Genomic DNA, 20,445 nt, shown 5'->3' on the forward strand with positions numbered 1-20,445 from the left:
TCTTTCCCATGTTTCTAAATACTATCAACATGCTACTTCTCTACTAGTTACCTGAGATTTTAAATTTATCTTTGACTCGACTGAGCAAACGATGATGGAAAGATGAGGTCCACTTTTGCTGAGAATTTTTGTTGTGTCCTTATTTACCTGGCTCTTTGACAAATGCAAAAGATTCAAGTGCAAAGTACTTAAACACAAATCCTTGTGGAATCATTGAGGAGGAAGGAAGAAATTACTCCACTGAAGATATCATAAAAAGCATGCCAGGGAGGAAGTGCTATTTAAAATGTGTTTCAAAGAATGCTTATGGAAGCAGTAGATGGAGGGGTAGGGAGATCACTGTAAGCATGGAGCATTTAGGAGATTCAGAACTCAGTCTCCGTGCTCTGGATTTACTCTGAGGTGTTTCAATGGGAAGGGATGAGAAATGAAATTTGAAAATTACACCGTCTGTTGTAAGAATATGAAGTCTTTGATTCTCTGCTAATAGTTTAGGCATTATGCAGATTTTGTTGAATATTTCAAGATATACATCTATCCTGTTAAGTATTAAATTTTGCTTTTTTCTTCCCTTTTGAAGAATAGATTTGTTTATTAGGGCATTTTGCAAATTTTTCTAACTCAAAAGCCCCTTTAATAGTATTTTTTATTTTTGCATTATTACTTAAATGGTTATAAGGTGGACCATATGAAATAGCTGGTGTTCAATCATTCTGACTCACAAAAGCAAAAATTTCATAAGATTCAAACTATATATTATGACTACAGTTTCTAAACTTTTCATAATTTTATTGATTTTAATATGGTTGAACACATAATTTTAATTATGTTTCCTTAGTATTTTTTAAAATTATATAATGAAGATTATATTATAAAGTGTATTTTAATACAATTCATTCTATACAGATAATTTAAATCATCATTTACAAATAGTACAATAATCTAAAAATTTATATTGTTATATAATAAAAAGCATGATTTTTGACAAAATTTAAATGACAATGTATCACCTTTAACCTGGGGAAAAAGTGAATGTTAAAATGTTGATTGGAGGTTTTACAATACATTGCACCATCAATTGTGGACAAAAGCAGTTTTTATAACTTCGTGCTTGAAATTACAGCTTATGTTTAAAATGTCAATGGAATTGTTTTTATAATGTTCATGGTTTTTAATAAGTAAGGAAAATAAGAGAAAAATATGTTTATCTGTAAGCATTTCTCCACAAATACCACATTCCATAGCCCAGGGCAAAAAAATGTCCCCTGGTTCCTGTCTCCTCTGTGATACTTTTGCTGTGTGAGACAGGACATTTTTCTTACCTACAAAATAACCTAGAGCAACCTTACATAAAAACAGCTCCCCATAATTTTTTTTTTCTTCTTCCTTGGAAAAATTCACACAGAAGTAAGAAATAGTCCCATAATTAGCAACACCAGTACTCCTTCTCTTAAAATTGGTGTCCTATTGGTTTCTGCTTTTTTGCGTCTGCCATAATAATTACAGCTGAACAAACATTACTTGTTGATGGATATTCTTGGGTCTTATCAAAGAGACTTTGAAAAGTTCCTACTTGTTTGACTAAGTTTAAATCCCAACTAAGGAGTTTTAGTTTCTCTGCAAACTCCTGACTATAGAAATAAAACAAAACATTAACAATAAAACAAAAACAAAGGCCCACTTCATATAACAAATAGCCATAAACTGTATCAACTAAATGAATGACTTATTGAATGGCTGCTATGTTTATGGAACTTTCTTTTCTTGGAAAGAAAAAATATTTTCAAAGACCAAAAAGTAACTATTCAGTTCCTAAATGTATTAGATCTCATGATGAATAAGAGACCTATGTACTAGTTTGGCTTTCTCCAAAGCAGAGCCTGAGACAAGGACGTGTGTAGTGGGAAGGTATTTGAGAGGTGTTCTCAGGAAGTGGTGAGAGAGTAGGGAGTGTGAGACAGGAAGGGAAGGACGAAAAGCCAAAATAAGGATTCAATATTGAGGTCAACCCTGTGAACAACTGGGCATTCCTCACCAATATGCAGAGAGAAGTGCAGAGTACCTTCTGAATTATCTTTTGAAAAATAAGATGCTGAATCATTTTCTTATGAGAACATCCCTCTTGATTTCTGAGTCTGCCACAATCTTTAACTATTGAGTAAGAAAAATGTAAATAATGGGGTTACTGGGTGGAGGTGGGGGTTGCTGTGGTCTTAAGCAATGAAGGTGATGTGAAAGAAGATAATGTAACATTACACAGCAGATTACACAAGCCCTGTTGTTGGAAACCAAAATGGTGATGGCTGAAGGAATAAATTCCTATTCACTTTCTAAATTTAGCTTAACAGTTTAGTTTAGTTTAGTTTAGTTTAGTTTAGTTTTTTTGGCTTAGGAGTTCTAAGAATATCCACACCTGAGACTGAGAGAATAGATATTTAGTACTTTACAAGCTCCTCATCTTAACATTATGCCAAATGTGTTTTTGAAATAGAATAGTTAGATATCTTTTTATTTGTTTGTTTGTTTGTTTGTTTGATGTTTGCTACTTTGGATACAAAAGCAGAACTGGGGAAGACAAATGACTTGGTTTGGCAGAATATCAGTATTCTAGCAAACAAACTGCTCCCATGTAAATCCATCCTGAAGTCTACAGAAGTTCAACTTCTCTACCAGTTGAAATGAGAGCCTGTCTAAGGGTACACAGAGAAGGCTGATTGGCAGATTCAAGGTGAGTAGGATAAATAAAAGGCAGCAGTAAAATATCTAGGAAGGTCAATATCATTCAGCCAGAACCAAACATCAGTGCTTCTCAGACAGTGCATTTTCACTATGAGTGGCTGCTCATTTTTACCAGATAACTTTGAGTAAGTATTTACCTGTATTTTAAGTATGGTGAGGCTCTTAGAAATGCCAAGTATGAACCCTTTAATTTCTGAATTTTGAGAGTATTTGAAAACTGTCTCCCTGTTATCTTGATCTGTGCTTTCTCAAGTTCCATTTTTTTCTCTTCACTTATTTAAACTTCAGATATGATTTTAAAAAACACCCTGTAGAAGACAGTGAAGAAGACAAATCACAAACTAGTATAAATAGAGCCAGTAAAGGAGGACTTATCTATGGCAATTATCTGCATGTGAGTGGCTGAGTGTTTTATAATGTTTAGCTTCCATTGTTGAGCACTAAATTCTGCTAAGTGACATTTTCATGTGTGTGTGTGTGTGTGTGTGTGTGTGTTTTTTTTGGTTTGTTTGTTTTATTTTTTCTTAGTCATCAAATCATTTTTTGGACCTAATGATATCTTTTCAACAAATTTATGGTTTTTCATTTTTTTTTTTTGCTAGAAATATTCAACAGACTCATATAAAACTTTACCTCTCCAACAGTGGTATAGTAGAAGAAGTAAATAAATGGAGAATCTGGGCAGAAAAGTATAAATAAGATTAGATGACTGGCAGGCATTGTATAACCTGTATAAATAAGACATGGTCACTAAATCTCAACCTACATAATTACAAATGATTCTAGAAAATTTTCTCTTTTAAACCCCTTATTATATAGTAGAAATATTAAGGCAAATGTTTTATTTAACTCATTAATAAATAAAAATGGGATGATACAAATGAGGTATTTGAAGATTATTCTGGAGTAAGATTCAGTCTATTTGTTTTTCATATTTTTAAGAGGTGAAATGATTCAAGCTCTTGATGTCTTCATCAGTGGATTTCTAAAAATGAGCTGATAAAGAATGTTAAGATCTTAGATTCTTAAGTTGAAGAATGGAAGATACGCAGTCAGCTAAGCAAGATATAAAGCTTTTTATCATATTCATCTCAAGAGAAAAAAAGAAACATGACCACAAGGAGTGTAATAAAGTTTGTTATGATAGAATCCCACCAAATGTAAAATTTTTCAGAAAAAATGAAAACCTCAAATTTAGCTCATTCTGCACAATGAGACTCACTAATTATTTAAAAGAAAATAGAATGAATTCTGAGAATTTGAGAATTCAAGGATTTTTTCAGTATTGTATTCTACTTCTTATTAAAGTTAATAAAAAACAAGTTTCGCAATTTCAAATCAGGCATTTAATTTTGTCTAGTTTTATCAAGATATAATTGACATATAATATTGTGCAAATTTAAGGTGTGCAACATGTTAATTTGATACATTTATATATTGCAATATGATTGCCACTATGGCATTAGCTAACCTATTTTATGTCATATAGTTACCATTTCTTTGTTGTGGTGAGAACATTTAAGATCTATCCTTTCAGCAAGTTCTAAATATAAAATACAGTGTTATTAACCATCATTGCTATGCTTTCCATCAGATCTCCATAACTTATTTATCTTATAACTGGAAGTTTGTACAAAATCTGTCTTTCTATTTTCTTATTTAAAATTGGAAAAAAATTTGAATGCACAGGAGCTTCAAAGTGAAAAAAAAGGAAATAAAATCCATGATGAACATCTTTTCATCATAACTCATCAAGGTATGTTGCACAAAAAGTTAGATAATGCTTGTTCCACAGGTGCTTCCCAGCAATAATGAAGAAAGCTGCAATTCTTTTAACCAAAAGATGGTGAAAGGTCAAAGAATCATCTTTATTAAAAATGTTCGAGGATATTTTGCTGTCAGATAATTTCTCATAGGATCAACTTCTGGGATATATGTCTTCTTTATGTTACTTCATTGCTAATTGGATCAGAGTGCGCTTTAGCTTTGTCCTAAATCCAAAGGTATGTTTTATCTCTTGGAATTCATAAAGAATTTACAAGCTGTTACTATTTTTCAACTTAGAACTTTAAAAAAAACTACTTTCAAGAAATAGATTACTCAAGTTTATTGTTACTTTACGTAATCCCATATAAATCTAAACATGTTAAACAGAAACATAAATTTTGTCTAAAATGTGTGGTTATCCTCTTCAGACTTATAACTTCTGGGCAGTGGTTTTTAACATAGCAGTTTATGACTTTTGGAAATTTAGAAAGTCTCCGAACTCTTTGAAATCATGTGCAAAATTTCATGAATATGTGTCTTAAAGAAGTCTGTGACCCAAAAATATTAAGATTTACTCTAAGATTATTGGTGTCATTATTCTATGCTCTGGTTGGCAAGGGCCCAATGATCTGAGCCAGGCATTCCTCATTTCTAGACATGTTTCCTTTCCCTACTAATTTTTTGTGTCTTTTCCTCAAACAGTTGTTTGCTTCACTGACTGACTAAAATGATCAACTCCTCTGAGTAAACAAATTAAAGATGGAAAATAATTGGCTTAATGTGTTACTTGTCTTGTTTTTATGTTTACATTTTTATCGGTGGCTTACACCAAAACAAAATCAGTAGAGGAGGATTAAGGCAGAGTAGTACATATTTAGAATCCCATCTCTACCATTATAAATTGTGTGACCTTGATATGATTTCTTGACCAGTAATTATCTCCATTTCCCCATGTGTAATATGGAGAAAATTATTGTACCTTCTCATCCATGGAGTTCTTATGAAGGTGAAATGAAATAATGTGCATTAAGCGCTTAGCCTAAGGTATAGCAATAATAAGCAGACAACAAATGATAGGTATCATTATTGATAGAGAGACTTTCTTTCTATCCTTTAGTTACAACATATATTTAGTGGGTCATAGTAATAGCCACATGAAGTTAAACCAGAAAAGTGGATACATAAAATGATTAAGAAATATTTGATTTGTCACTAACCATCAGATAAATGCAAATTAAAACCACAATGAGATATCACCTCACACTGGTAAGAATAGCTATCATCAATAAATCAAAAAATAACAAGTGTTGGCGAGGATGTGGAGAAAAGGGAACCCTCGTACATTGTTGGTGGGATTGTAAATTGGTAAAGTGGCTATGGAAAACAGTATGGAGGTTCCTCAAAAAATTAAAAATGGGTATACCTTTTGACCCAGCAATTGTACTTTTGAGTATTTATCCAAAGAAAACCAAAACAATAATTCGTTAAGATCTATTCACTCCAATATTCATGGTAGCACAATTTACAATAGCCAAGATATGAAAGCAACCTAAATGCCCATTAACAGATGATTGTATAAAGAAGTTATGATTCATATATACAATGGAATATTACTCAGCCATTAAAAAAATGAAGTTCTACTATTTGCAATGACATAGATGGACTGAGAAATATTATACTGAGTGAAAAAAGTAAGAGAGAAAGATAAATACCATATGATTTCACTTACATGTGGAATCTAAGGAACAAAGAGAACAAACTAACCAAAAACAGACTCACTAATATAGTGGACAATTTGGTGGTGGACAGAGGGGAGGGGAGTTGGGGACTGGAAGAATGGGGTGAAGGGTTAAAGAAGTGTAAATTGGTAGTTGATAGTTGGTTATGGGGATGGGGAGCATGACAGAGGGAATGCAGTTAGCATTAATATGATGGCTAGGTGGAGGGCCTGGGGAGGGAGCGAATAATTGGTGGGATTGTTGTATGAGCTATATAGGTGTCTAATCAATGTACTGTATACTTGAAACTCATTTAAATAAATAAATATCTGATTTGCTCTTTGTCCAAATATGAAAATTTAATCTATAAAGTCTTCTTAAATGTAATTTAAATATAATAATTTCTCCTTATTTGTACAGAAACATAGTCTTTACCCTTATAATTGTACTAAATAGAATGCTCTAGAGATCTCTGAGACTATTGATATTCTACGCTCATCTAATGACTACATTGGTTTATTTAATTCGTTTACTCATAAAATAATCCAATGTTTATTTTATGCTAACACTATGCTAGGTGTGAAGGAAATAGATGAATATGACAAAGTTTCAGATTTAGACTATTCATAAACTTGCCCTTCCCATAATATTCTAAGCCCCTAGAAACCAAAACTTTGTCATATACATTAGGTAAGTAAATACTGATGTTTCAGTTTATAACTAAAGTCGAGTATTACTTCTGCTTTTTCTCATACCTCTAGCTTCCAGTGGAAAGTTAGAATTAGATTATGTACTATATCCTAAAAGACCTAAACAATATATTTGTTGAGAGAAATTAGTGTAATAATTACAAATATAAGGCATATAGATTATATGGCTGGCATTTTAAAACATTAAATAAATGGAGCTATTATAAGTTTATCACTAATATTTGATTATAGCACAGAATAGGGCTATATTGGTATTTGTTGATTTTTAAATTACATTTTTATTATTTTCAATGTGTTAACCATGTCTTTTATATAATTATGGTCAAAGAGGCTCTCAGAACTTTCCAAATGACAATGGTTTTCTCATTGCAGCTCATGAACTCTGGTTTAAGCAAATCCTCTGGGAACTAGATTCTGTTCGAGAGATCTTTCAGAATGGCCATGTGAGTTCTTATGTCACGATATTGACTTTATATACTCTTTTTGGAGATCGTAGAATATAGTATTAATGAGAAAAATTTAACACCAAATAGTGAAATTATCGCTTGATGAAAAAAAATTATTTTAAGAGGACAAGGCTTTAATCATATTTTCCCAGCAGCATTGCTACCCTAGAGCTACACATTGCTTTAAGAGTCCTTTCCAATTTCAGTTTCAAGTCCTTTGTTTAGAACTTTTTTTTTTTTTTTTTTTTGCCCTTAAGAAAAGTTGTTTCATGTGATGATAGGTTGCCAGACTAGTGAATATAGAGCCTTTAATAAACAGGTACCAGAATTGTATTTCCAATGAGTATTTACTTTGTGAAGATAGGAGCAAATAATGAGGAAAGTGAAACAGGAAGAGGAGAAAGAGAAAAGAGTAGCAGGGAGGAGAGAAAGAGAGGAATCAAGGGGGAGGGGAGGACAGAGGACAGAGAGGATCAGAGTAGGAGGAGAATAGAGTAGAGCTTTTGAGGTGGCAAAAGTCTGAACTGCATTTTCCCAACTCCCACCTGCTTCCTGCTCCCACAGCCCTCCTGACACAGGACCCAGCCTTAGGTCCTCTACCTCTGAGTCCCTGCTTCAGGAGGGCTGGGGAAAGGAGAGCATTCATACAGGCAACACTCTTCTTTTATATGTGAATACAATTCCCTTTTATGTCAATGGCAACTTATTCCCTCAGTAAAGACCAGGTGCTCCTTAATCCTCCCCCAGAAGTTTCCATGTTACCTTGATCTTTATTCCTTGGAGCAAACTTAAGGAGAAATTTACTTTAAAATCAGTGTGCTGTGTTCTATAATTTATTTTTAACTTGCTTGCATGTAATTTTCTATTTTCAAAGAAAGAAAAATTATTCTGATTTTACATTCATTTATTGCACACAACACATAGCTGACATTAGTTCAACATATTCTTATAGCAATTTTTAGTTCCAATGTTCCTTTTTTTCTTAACAGAGATGAAACTAATAGGAATGCATTATCGTTGCAGTCTATTTTGTATCTTCTAGAAATCAGAATTGATTATCCACTGTCTCATTTCTTAACCATCAGGTCAGAGATGAAAGGAACATGCTGAAGGTCGTTACTCACATGTATCGCGTGGTTGTGATCTTGAAACTCCTGGTGCAGCAGTTTTCCGTTCTGGAAACGATGTCCGCCTTGGACTTCAGTGACTTCAGGTGTGCACTTGTGGCTTTGTGTTCATGCACTGTGGTTTACCTTCTCACTCGAGCGAGGCAAAAGGCGGACAAGTGTGTCGTGTGACAGGAGGAGACCGTCCTACTGACGCTTTACACTATGGGCGCTTGGGAGTCTTAATTACAAAGTGTTTGAAAAGTTACAAAAAACATTTCATCGCTCACTTTTATATACAAACATAATATGATCAAGTCATTTCAAGTCATTGTTGTGCCTTGTTTTTATCCAAAGTGAATTGTAGACAATTTATCAAAATGGCTAAAATGGCTGATATCATACATATAACTAAATTAAAAAAAAAATCTAAAAGTAAAATCTAAAAATAATAGAGAAACAAGAGTGGAACTATATTAGACCAAAGAGGACGTCTGCCATTGTGAATTAACTCCAGTATTATTTTATCATTTAAAAAATTATTTTAGACTTTTAGTTTATTATCTATAAATAATTCATTTTATAATGTACATGCCTCAGCTTATATTATGGGAAAAAATATGAAAGGAATAGTGTTCCTTTGACATATCTTAACTGGCTAAAAAAACACAAAGGGTAACTTTAGTGGAAGGGTTAATTGGATTTCCCCAACTCTGAAATAGAAACATATAGCTCCTTTTCCTTATCATCATAGTCACTCTATTATGCTTACAAAAACTTGCTAAAAGTGTCTGCTTCCTTCAAAATGTCAGTCTTATAAGGAGAATAAGCATATTTGAGCAATATAAACATAGCCAAGAAAATGAAAGTCAAAACCACAATGAGATGCCACTTTACATCCACTAGGATGTCTATAATCAAAAAGATAGACAAAACATTTTGAAGAGAATGTAGAGAAATGGGAGGAAAAAAAGAGTGGTATATAAAGAAAGATATCAGCAAAAGCATCATTTAGTATAAGTTACGGATTGAATTATAATTTTTAACGCTATATTTCCAAGCAGACAAAGCCATACCAAATTTGAAGATACATTTTCTTAGAACATTTGCTGCATTTAATAATGTAATAGGCAGTCCAACATGTTTGACAATCAAAAGAAATGTAACAGAATGCCTTTGTGGTAGATATAAAAAATTAAGAGATTGAGTGGTTGTGTAGGGTAGGAGTAATAACATATTTTGATTGTCTATTTTGTCTTAGTCAATGTCCCCTTCATTTTATTTGTGGTATCTCATTATTGTGCATAATAATACTAGGTGGTGAGATCAATGATAATATCAAAGAATGTAAATTTTAGGAGGGATTGAATACTATTTATAATTTATAAACAATCTTGAAAAAATATTGCTCAATGCCCATCTGTCTTTATTTTAGGGAAAAAAAATTAGCACGCATACATACACATACACATTTTGCAAACTCTACAAACATTTCAAATTTAAATTGATTGACAGGCATCAACAATGATGTTTAAGTAGCCCATTTTCCTTATTTTAGTTAGGTCTGAACTATAGGTTCAACTCTAGGCAGTTGTGTGTCCGCATCCTTGATAATATGTAGGAGAGTAAAACTGACAACCTCTCACGATACAAGAAATCATTACAGTAATTTATAATATCAATTTATCTCTCCTTTTTCTTCTCTTCCCTTCCTTTACTTATTCTCAGAGAGTACTTATCTCCAGCATCAGGCTTCCAGAGTTTGCAATTCCGACTACTGGAAAACGAGTTAGGTGTTCCTCATGGTTTGAGAGTCCCTTACAACAAAAGACATTACTGTGATAACTTCAAAGGAGAAGATAAGGACCTGCTGCTTAAGTTTCAGCAGGAAAAAACACTTCTGCAACAAGTGGAGGTACATGTGCAAATACTATTTTTACAGTCTACTTCAATACATCTTGTCAATTTAGTTTCTGTTAGGTAAAAATTGTAAAACTCATATCAAAATTAGGTAACGTTCATTGTAAATAAAAAAGGATTTATAAAAATTTATAAATGCATATTTATATTTAAAATAATATTTAAAATATTAAGAATTCTTGAGAATTTTAGAAATATTGATATAAGCAATTACATATTACTATTTAATAACTTCCTTATCTTATTAAAATAATCCTTTAAACATCCATACTAAGCAACATTTAATTAGCTGATTTTTAAACTGTGTGGTTAAATTATTGAATAAGCTTTATTTCTCCAAAATATTTCCTAATCGAGAGTTCCATGAGTTGTGTATTTTTCTCAAATGAAATTATTAAGAGTATATACTCTTCAGAATTTTCTCCTTCATGTCTTAATTCCCTGTAGGTCTATAAATAGTTCTGAGGACTAATTAATTTGTTTGTTCATAAGTACATTATTAAATAAGTATTGTATGGTCTTGAGTTCCTTCACAAATTCTGGGTACTGTAAATTTAGATTAATATGTAATGCTGTATAACAGCTTATAAAGATAGGGAGAGAATCACAAACCTAATTTCAAAGCCAAAATAGGTTAAGTGAGAACCCGAGGAGATGCATGAATTGTGTTTTATTTCTAGATTAAAAAGTTTTGTGGAATGTTAAAATAATTGAGCAGTTTATTTCAAAGTTGTTAAGTATACCATGCTCTTGCATTTAGAAGAGATCATATATTATTATGTATGTTATAATTCCTTTAGATACTAAAACATAAAGTATTTGAAAATAAACCATAAGCTTTATTAAAACAGTATTTAGACACATTCACAGGTTTATAGAACAAAAGTGAGATTTCTGTAATAATATATTTATTAGTCAAGAGTTAATATTAGTAACATGATTGCCTTAAAGATTAAGAAATGAAATATAATATATTGCTATTTTTAAATGAAGAAATTGAAGGGAAAGAGAACATGTTTACATGCAAAAAAACATTACATTTGTATCTCAAAAACATGAAAATTTTCTGTTTCGAGTTCATAAATTTTAGTTCAAATGTATTTTACATATTTAAATTTTTACCATGTACTCATTTTAAAATAATATTTATTTAAGGCATGGCTGGAAAGAACTCTGGGTCTAGAGCTGCATGGATTTAACTTCTGGGAAAAGTTTGAAAAAAATGTTGTCAAAGGCCTACAAGAAGAATTCACAAAAATTCAGGTATTCAAAATTCCATAAGTAAATATAAGCTTACTATAGAAAAGTATTGGTAATTATAACAATTCTCTACTTTCCTTTTAACTTTCATTTTCTTATGTTTATTTCATAAATTCATCTGCTTAGAATACATTACATGACCAATTTAATTTTATTTATGTTCAATAAAAATTAAAATAAGGAGTTCATTGTAGGCAAGATTTTATCTTTGATAAATAGATGAGATTAATATATTTGTCAGTTGTATTCTAAAAATGCAGATTATGACCAATTTTAGATTGCAGTAGACTCACGAAGGACCAGTCAGCCAAATATATTTAGCCATAACAATTTTCCCTTGGTTCTTATGTATTTGTTGGGTTCTTCCTACTGGTTCTCAGACAATATCAAGTTTCTCTCTAAAAAAATACTGTTAATTCCTCATTTTTTCCAAATTATAGGCCACTCATCCTTTTTTAATGACTAAATCTCTTGAAGGAGTTATTTCATTCCTGACTTGTGAAGCTGTAGCAGGTAGTACGGAAAGGAGGGACTTTTGAAATCACAGTGCACGGGTTCAAATCCCACCTCCATTTCTTAATTGTGTGACATTGAACTTCTGCTACTTAACTCTCTTTGCTTCACTTCTGTTATTGGTAAAACAGAAAATAAGAGTATCTACCTCATATTAATGAGATTAATATTTGTTAAGTATTTAGAACAGTAGTTAGCATAATTATTTATCTTCCCTGTTTGAACTAATCCAGTCTACCTTTTGCTCCCATCATTCATAAATGGCCTCCATGTTCATGAATCCAATGGCCACTTTTTATCTTCATTTTACTTGAGCCAACAGTGGCATTCAATACTATTTACTACATACTCTTTCTTGAACCTTTTCCCCTCTTGGATTTAGTACACAACATTCTGTCTTTATCTAATTCTCTGGGACTTATTTCTTTACTGGCTCATTTTTATCTCTCAGACCAATAAATTGTAAGGTTTTCCAATGCATTCGCTTATAGCTTTTATATCCTTTCTCTGTGTTCTTTCACTAAATGAACTCATGTATACTTACTGCTTCAATGTATACCTATACACCAATAATTCTTAAACATTTACCTCTAGCATAGATATCTTCTTAAATTTCAGATCATATTTAACACCCTAATTTATATTTCCTCATGGTCCTCTCAAAAACGCACTGATAAAAACAAAGTCCAAAAAATTTCTCCTTCTATACAGCCTTGTATCAACTTGGTCTTCTCTAAGTCATTCTCCTATAAACTACATAATTTGTCAAGTTGGACACACAAAACTCATCCTTTGGTACTCCACTTTCTTCATCGATCAACAAAATGTTATCACCAAATGCTACTAACTTAATCTTCTAAGTAAGTCAATTATTTCTCTCTAACCTACCACCACCAATCAAGTGCGAACTGCCATTGTTTTCACCCAGACTAAAGTAGTAGTTTTTCAACTATTTCATGGGCCTCCCCAATATAGCTCCAATTTATTCTCTAAACTGTGGCTTGAGCAGTCTGTTAAAAATTCATATTTTGCTTTTGCATAAAACTCTTTGATATCTCCCCATTGTTTTCAGGATAACAGTAAAGGTATTTCGTGATCTCATGTGACCCAAACATAATAAATTTCTTTAAATTGAATTTAGTTCTTCAAATTTACCACCACAGAGTCTTTTTATGTGTTATATTCAGCGCTTTGAATGTTCTTCCCCAGGTAACTCCTTTTCAACCTTCAGGTCTTGGCTAGAGGAAAATTTCTGCAGGAATGCCTTTCCTGACCTCCTTACTAATCTGTTACCATGGTACTAAACTGCTTCTGTACACCACTCTATGGTATAGGACACTCTCGTGTATCCATGGTTGCAATTTATTGTCTTATTCCCATCAGACATTACACTGCATAAGATCAGGGGATTCAATTTTTGCTCATAACTTTATCTCTATCACCTTAGCATGACATTTGCTGCAAAAATGAATAATTAATTGGCAATAATCTACATACAAGTTCTTACCACACAGTGTGGTTCTTCTGGGGAATTGAAGATAATCAGGTTAATTAATTTTTTCTCCAGCCTAATTAGTTGAGTTGCAAGTAGAGCATGTGTTGTAGGCAGAAAAATAAAAATTTTCTTAAACAAATCAATAGATAACAAATGAATAAAAATATAATGGTAAAATATCTCTAAGACATTATATTTACAGAATACAATACTGAATATAGAATTTCAATAGTTAATAGTTTTCCTGACCGGAAATTCTTAACTTTTCTAAAGTGAAATCACTTTACTTCCTGTGTTTAGTAATTTCTGTCAAAAATTAGATCATTATTGACCACTATACCCAGTGAATTCATTTCTCATGATATTTTTAAAGAATATTTTAGACTAACAGATCACTTGTTGAAATACGATAGAAACAACAGTGCGAGAAAGATACCTTTTCGTAAGCCATAATTTCTAAGTTGTCATAATAAATTGTAAATATCCAAGTATACCCTTTCTGCACCTTGTGAGTCTACTTCTCACAAGCAATGTTTTATAAAATAAGAATCTATTCTCTCTATTGGGAATATTAATGTGTTTTTTTCCCCAAAGGCTAAGAGTCAGAGGAAAAAGAGGAAAAAATGGCTGAATTTCAGCAACAAAAAAGATATTACTCTCTTTATTTGATGAGAAATGTCAAGAGCATCTCCTTAATAAAGGTCAGTGATGCTATATGAGTAGAGGTAATCCTTTTTTTTTTTTTTTATTATCATTTCCCTGCAGTGTACTACTGTGAGACCAAAAGATCAAAACTTACTTGTGAGAAATAAAAGGAAAACTGACATTCCATTCATAGAAACAAGACAGGATTAATAGTATCTATGATAACTCTATGTTAACAGGTTTAAATGCCCAGCTTATCTCAAAGACATTGGTAGAAACTTTCATAATATGCAAGATGTGGGGGCTAGCAAGATACATGGAATATGGTTTCTCAGCCTAATAGATACAGAAATGAAGACAACCATGTAATTGCAAATACTACAATAACAATAAGCTAGAGAAGGAATAACTCCATTGTAAACGTGAGGGTAACTTGCCCAAGGAAATTAGTTTCCCAAGCAGACCAGGAAAAGCACACATTGGGACTTCTGGCATTATTAATACTGATCTATTATATTCTGAAGCTAATTGACCAGTACAATCAATACCTTTATTATTTAACTTTTATCTGTTTGAAACTCATGCTCATTTTTATTTAGAACTTTTATTATAAAGTACCTGTACAAATTGGAAATAGGCAGATTTTTTTTTTATGAATTTAAGGCATAGCAGTATATGAAATTAGTATGAAAATCTATAATATTAAAGGTTGTTAGCCTGTTTTTTATAAAGCCTCAGTAAAGAATAGCAGTCTTATTTTCCCGCAGATAGAGCAAAGCCTTTTGTTGTAACACACACATGAGATTTTGTATAATGTTTATACTCCTTAAAGCCAAGTGATTTTAAGTAATTTAAGTAATTTTAAGTGAATCAGCAAAAAGTACTTTCAAGTGAAACTTAGAATAAGTCTTGTTTAACTTCGTAAAAGGAAGTCGCCACACTATTTTAAATTGGAAAATACATTCTATCATGGAAATTAATTATTTCCTATACCAGATTTTCCTAATATGAATTTAAAGGTTTTGAGAATTCAAAAAATGTTTTGAGATACACACACACACACACACACACACAAAGATATGATATATAAGATATATATATATATATATATTTGTTTCCCTTTTAAAATCCAATATGAAAACAATGGTTGATATGATAGTTTTCCAATTTCAAGCTAAGGGATAAAATTGTTAAACTAAAACATACATTGTTTTTTAAAAACATATAACAATTATTTAAGGCAATGGTGCCAAATGTATATGACTACCCTAAATGACCTATTAAAACTTGCTGTGTATCTTGCAGGTGAAAGGCGACTGTCATACAGAGCACTTCAGGGGGCCCTGATGATTTATTTTTACAGGTAAAAGCAAATTAGAAGAGAAGTAAAAATTAAAAGTGAAGATTGGCTATAGATAACATATCAAGTATAAAGCTTATACATTGCAATCATTGTTTTAATAAGTCACTTAGTTTTGGAGGAAAGCTTAGAAAATAAATTGTGAGGTTTTATGAGATTTTCTTTTAAATAGTAAGAGTATAACTTTATCTCTGTAGTTGGTTAAAAAAAATACTCACACAAATTAATCAAATATCCTTATATTCTATTACATGTGACATTAAGAATCCTAAAGGGCTAAAGTTTAATCTGCTACAGAAATTCAGTCATGAAATGTGTTCTGTCATTAAACAATGTTGTAGTTATTCCTGTTTTATATTTAAAAAAAATAATGTATAAACTGAAAATACCTTGTAAATTCTTATTCAACAATTTCAAGTAAAATGTCTTCATTATTTAATACATTTGAGGTGACCCTTAAATGTCCACATACTCCTACTTTATATATTTGAAGGTCTCATCTTCATCTATCATGAATTAAATGAGTCAGAACACTAGTGAAAACACACTCATGAAAATACCCATTTGCTACATGTCTTACTTACTTTAATTTTTAATTTTCTCAAATCTGTTTTCTCAGAATGGCAACATAAAAAAATATTTTTGTACTCTTTTTCTAAGCTCTCACTAAAAGTATGCCACTCAAGCTTACTATCTTAAGCAGAAAATGTACTGAGTTGAAGGATTAGATGAAGAAAAGGAAAAAAAATACATATTAAATACATTTTTTAGAGAGGAAAAAGTAGTCTTCTTTTTTTCTGTTTTAATATCTTTGCTTGGAAGAACTTTTTAACTAATTTTAGCTGTGAAATCTGAGATTGTGCATATGTCTGCCTTTTAATGAGAACCGATGTTAGGTGGGACTCTCGCTAGTTACTTCCTGTGTGTTACATGGATATTTTAAACTCTTCAAACAAACACTGTAAGCTGAGTGGTGGTACCACCATTTTTGAGATGAAAAACTAGGAGAGTAATGCAGAAATGCACAGAGCCTAAGAGGCAAAGTTGATATTGTAAAACACATGCTCTTCCTAACACACTAAACTTGCTTAGATTCCTTCTTATTTCCCTTTTAGGGAAGAACCTAGATTCCAGGTCCCTATTCAGTTGCTGACTTTTCTTATGAACATAGACAGACTCGTGACTAAATAGAGATGTAAGTCCTCCCTCTCATCCCGACCCCATAATTCTTCTCCCTCCATCCTGTTCCTTTACCCCTTTTCTCCTTCTGTCCATCCCCCTTTCTGTTCTCTTTTCTTTCCCCTTTATTTATGTGTTGTGTGTGTTGTCTGTTGTGTGTGTTGTGTTTGTGCGTGTTGTGTGTGTTTAGCTTAACAATTACTCTCTCCCAGGGTCTACTTGCCCAGTATATACAACAGGCACAGTGCCTAGAGCACACACCAATTTTTGGGGACCATGAAAATGTTTTATTTGGTAATCAGGAAAAAAAAAAAAAACTTTAGATCCAAGCAAATGTTTCAATATATAATAATAATCTATTCATCTGTATACCAATATAATTTTAAAATATAATTAAGAAAAAAATATTAATGGAGGAAAAGACCCATAAAAGCAAAATGACTAGAGCTCATGAAAGTCATAATGTGGCCCTGTCCTCCCCTACTGTGTTCATAAGGTAAATTATAAATATGGATGGAGTCAGACGCATGTAGCCTGAACCAAGTGGGCTGCCAGGCAACCTGCTGGTCTCATCTGGCTTTCATACGTGAACCTTCCATATGGCTAAGTGATAAGATGTGAGCCTTTTCCCAGAAGCAATAATCATTGTCAGCCCCTTGTCTTTAGAACTAATGGCAGAAAAATATGCATGGAGTTAATTTGTGTGTTTGCCTGGATAACCATGTGTGCCTGGTGCACAGAATGCTGGGTAGCAAAGGTGGCACAGGTGGGTCATCAGGCTACCAGGACCTGGGCTCAACAGTAAGGTAAGATGGGGGAAAATTCACCTTTTTATCTTGATGGAAATTGGCAAGTCTTTGTTTCTCCATATGTATGTGCGTTGCCTAGGAAAAGTCATTTATACTTGTTCTATTGGCTGACAAAACATTTAAAGTTAGATTCAAGTATTTTTATTAGGGACTCTGGAAGTCGTTGTAAAAATTCTTAGTTCTGGAAGTTCATCATTTGATCCTGTGATGAAAGAGATATGGTTTTTATGGCTGCATGAACTGTGAGGACACATAAGAAATGATTCAAGTAGAAAATTTCCAACTCATTCTGGCTAGTTTAGGCTAGACTAAAACAGTTATCATTAAATCTACTAATGTCTTCTTGGTGAGATGAATGACACAGATAAAAAACAGTCTCATGTTTCCTGATATGACTCTATATTACAGTATAAAACTACTTCTATTTTCTCCAAGAGGGTCTTTTTTCATGTTTTTACAAGAAAAAATTCAACATTTATTGAGCACTTAAAACCCGCTAGAAAGATTTTAGTACATTTGTCTTATTTTATTTAAGATTCTCTTTATATATAGATGATTAATTGATTGATAGATAGATAGATTCATCTGAAAACTGGGAAATCTACAAGGCCCTTTGAAATAAGAGAATCAGCTCAGGAATGTTATTCACATTTAGTCTCCAAAATTCTTTTTAGTATTGTTTTTCATGCCTACTCTTACCAACCAGATTGACTAAGTTATAAAATACACAGGTTCAGTTTTTCATCATTTTTATATTTCACTTTCCCTGGGAAGAAACTCTAGATTGAATGATTTAGAAAATTCATCGGTGAATTTTCACAATAGTTACATATTCTGTTTCTCTGGGAATAAATTCTCTAAGTATGAAAAAGTAAAAGGTTGTACCCAATGAGGACACACATCAGTGGGTGGTGGGAATAATGAACACAAACAGCATTTCTAGTATGTCATTAATTCATCGAATCTTCACAAGGGCCTGGATAGAGGAAAGGACTGTAATTTTTATTTTATAGAGTTAGAAACCAATACACTGAGGTTTGGACAACTTGTCCAAGGTCACATGACTTGCAAGTGACAGACCAGGATTTGAACCTAAATTTGACTTTAAAAGCAAATATTCTTCTGATATAAAACTACAACAGTTAAAACAGTTGACAAACAAACATGAAAGCAAGTTTAAGTGTTAAAACCATCCTTACAGACATTTGTTATGAATCTAAGATGGGATTTTGATTTATTAATCCATTCATGTCCGTTGCTTGGACGCTACTTTGCAGGTAAAACATATTTTCTAATGAACAGCTGAAAACACTGATGATTTAAATGTATTATTTTTCATACCTTCCTTTTAAAGTCAGAAACGACAAACCTTCCACTGTCTTTATAAAGATACTATGACAATAATAAAATTCTAGTTTTTAATATGAACCAGCCTGGGCAGGATTAATGAAACACATAATACTGTTATGTGGACATGAACTTTGGATGCAGACTAAAAATGAAACAATTTTCATATTAATATTACTTAATACAATATAGATATAATAACATGTAATGTAAAATATAATGCTGTATACTAATTATTTATGGCAAAATATCATTATCTGAAAAATAAAATTTTTCTATGGGAAATTTTAAAGTTTCATGTAAATAAAACATCTGTATATATGTGTTTTTCCAGTGACAGGTACAAGGTATTTGTAGATTTATTTAATCTTTCAACGTACCTGGTTCCCCGACACTGGATACCGAAGATGAACCCAAATATTCATAAATTCCTTTACATGGCTGAATATTCTGATAGCTCTTACTTCAGCAGTGAAGAATCAGATTAAAATCATCTGCAAAAATCTATGAAGAACACTGATTTCTGGTTTTTTTCCTATAAATTTTGCTAAATATTTGAAGAGTCCTAATATAATATACATATATTCATAGTTAAGCATTGTGGTGCTCTGACTTAATCCTGGAAATAATGTTACTTCATTTATTGTGACAATATAAAACTAAGAATTTTTGTGATAATATAAAACATTAAGATAAAATTAATTCAGTTAAATTGTAACATTGTACATAAGTATTTTCCTATTAAAAACTTAATGTCCCCTGATACTTACCTACTGTAATCATTTAACCTAATTATTATCTCATTATTTTATACTTTATAAGCTTTTAAACCAGCTATTTCAAATATTTCATGCAATAAAATGTACCATTCTCTACAAAGACTTATTCACTCAAACTTTTTTTCCTGTCACCAAGATGCCTTGGAATCTTGGAATAAATAGTATTTGTCAAGGTTTATTTCTTTAACAAACTAAATGATTTAATTCTTTTTATCTACATTTCTTGGTATTCCAAAGCTATCCAATTGTGTTTTTTCAAAGGGTATATCAGTAATTCTTAATATACATGTCAAAATAATTTGTAATACCAGTTTCTACTCTTGCCCTCATTCAAATTCCTTCTAGTGCTGATAGTAAACTTTAAATAACAATTCTTAAATGGGTCAGAAAGTGATTATAAGGTTGCCTAATTTAGTATTCATTTTGAGATTTTTTTGTAAGATCACATCCAGGAACATCTTGCTGATTTTCATTATGACTCCTAATTATTATGTGAAGATTTCATTGCTTTTGTCTTAGCCTCACTGGGTGAACTTCAAATAGTTTGTGATGGCTGGAGCACAGCATATGCCTCTGTTGAACATCAGAGATCGAGCCGAGAAGGTAGAAGGGGGCTTTTCCATGAAAGCTTATTTAAAAAAGTTGGCACGTT

General features: G+C 31.9%; 1 protein-coding gene across 1 annotated transcript; it reads left to right on the plus strand.

The window, feature by feature from the left end:
* Positions 1-2,799: 2,799 nt before the first annotated feature.
* Positions 2,800-19,767, plus strand: TDO2 (tryptophan 2,3-dioxygenase). Its single transcript, XM_016138629.2, is given in 14 exon segments — positions 2,800-2,864; positions 3,028-3,133; positions 4,405-4,495; positions 7,307-7,377; positions 8,466-8,593; positions 10,215-10,401; positions 11,562-11,669; positions 12,891-12,948; positions 14,275-14,319; positions 14,322-14,375; positions 15,625-15,682; positions 16,795-16,874; positions 17,574-17,664; positions 19,349-19,767. Coding segments are annotated over 14 exon segments (1,266 nt in total). The 5' UTR covers positions 2,800-2,829; the 3' UTR covers positions 19,503-19,767.
* Positions 19,768-20,445: the final 678 nt, after the last annotated feature.

The sequence above is a fragment of the Rousettus aegyptiacus genome, unplaced genomic scaffold (genome assembly GCF_014176215.1).
Source record: "Rousettus aegyptiacus isolate mRouAeg1 unplaced genomic scaffold, mRouAeg1.p scaffold_m13_p_16, whole genome shotgun sequence".
Lineage (NCBI taxonomy): Eukaryota > Metazoa > Chordata > Mammalia > Chiroptera > Pteropodidae > Rousettus > Rousettus aegyptiacus.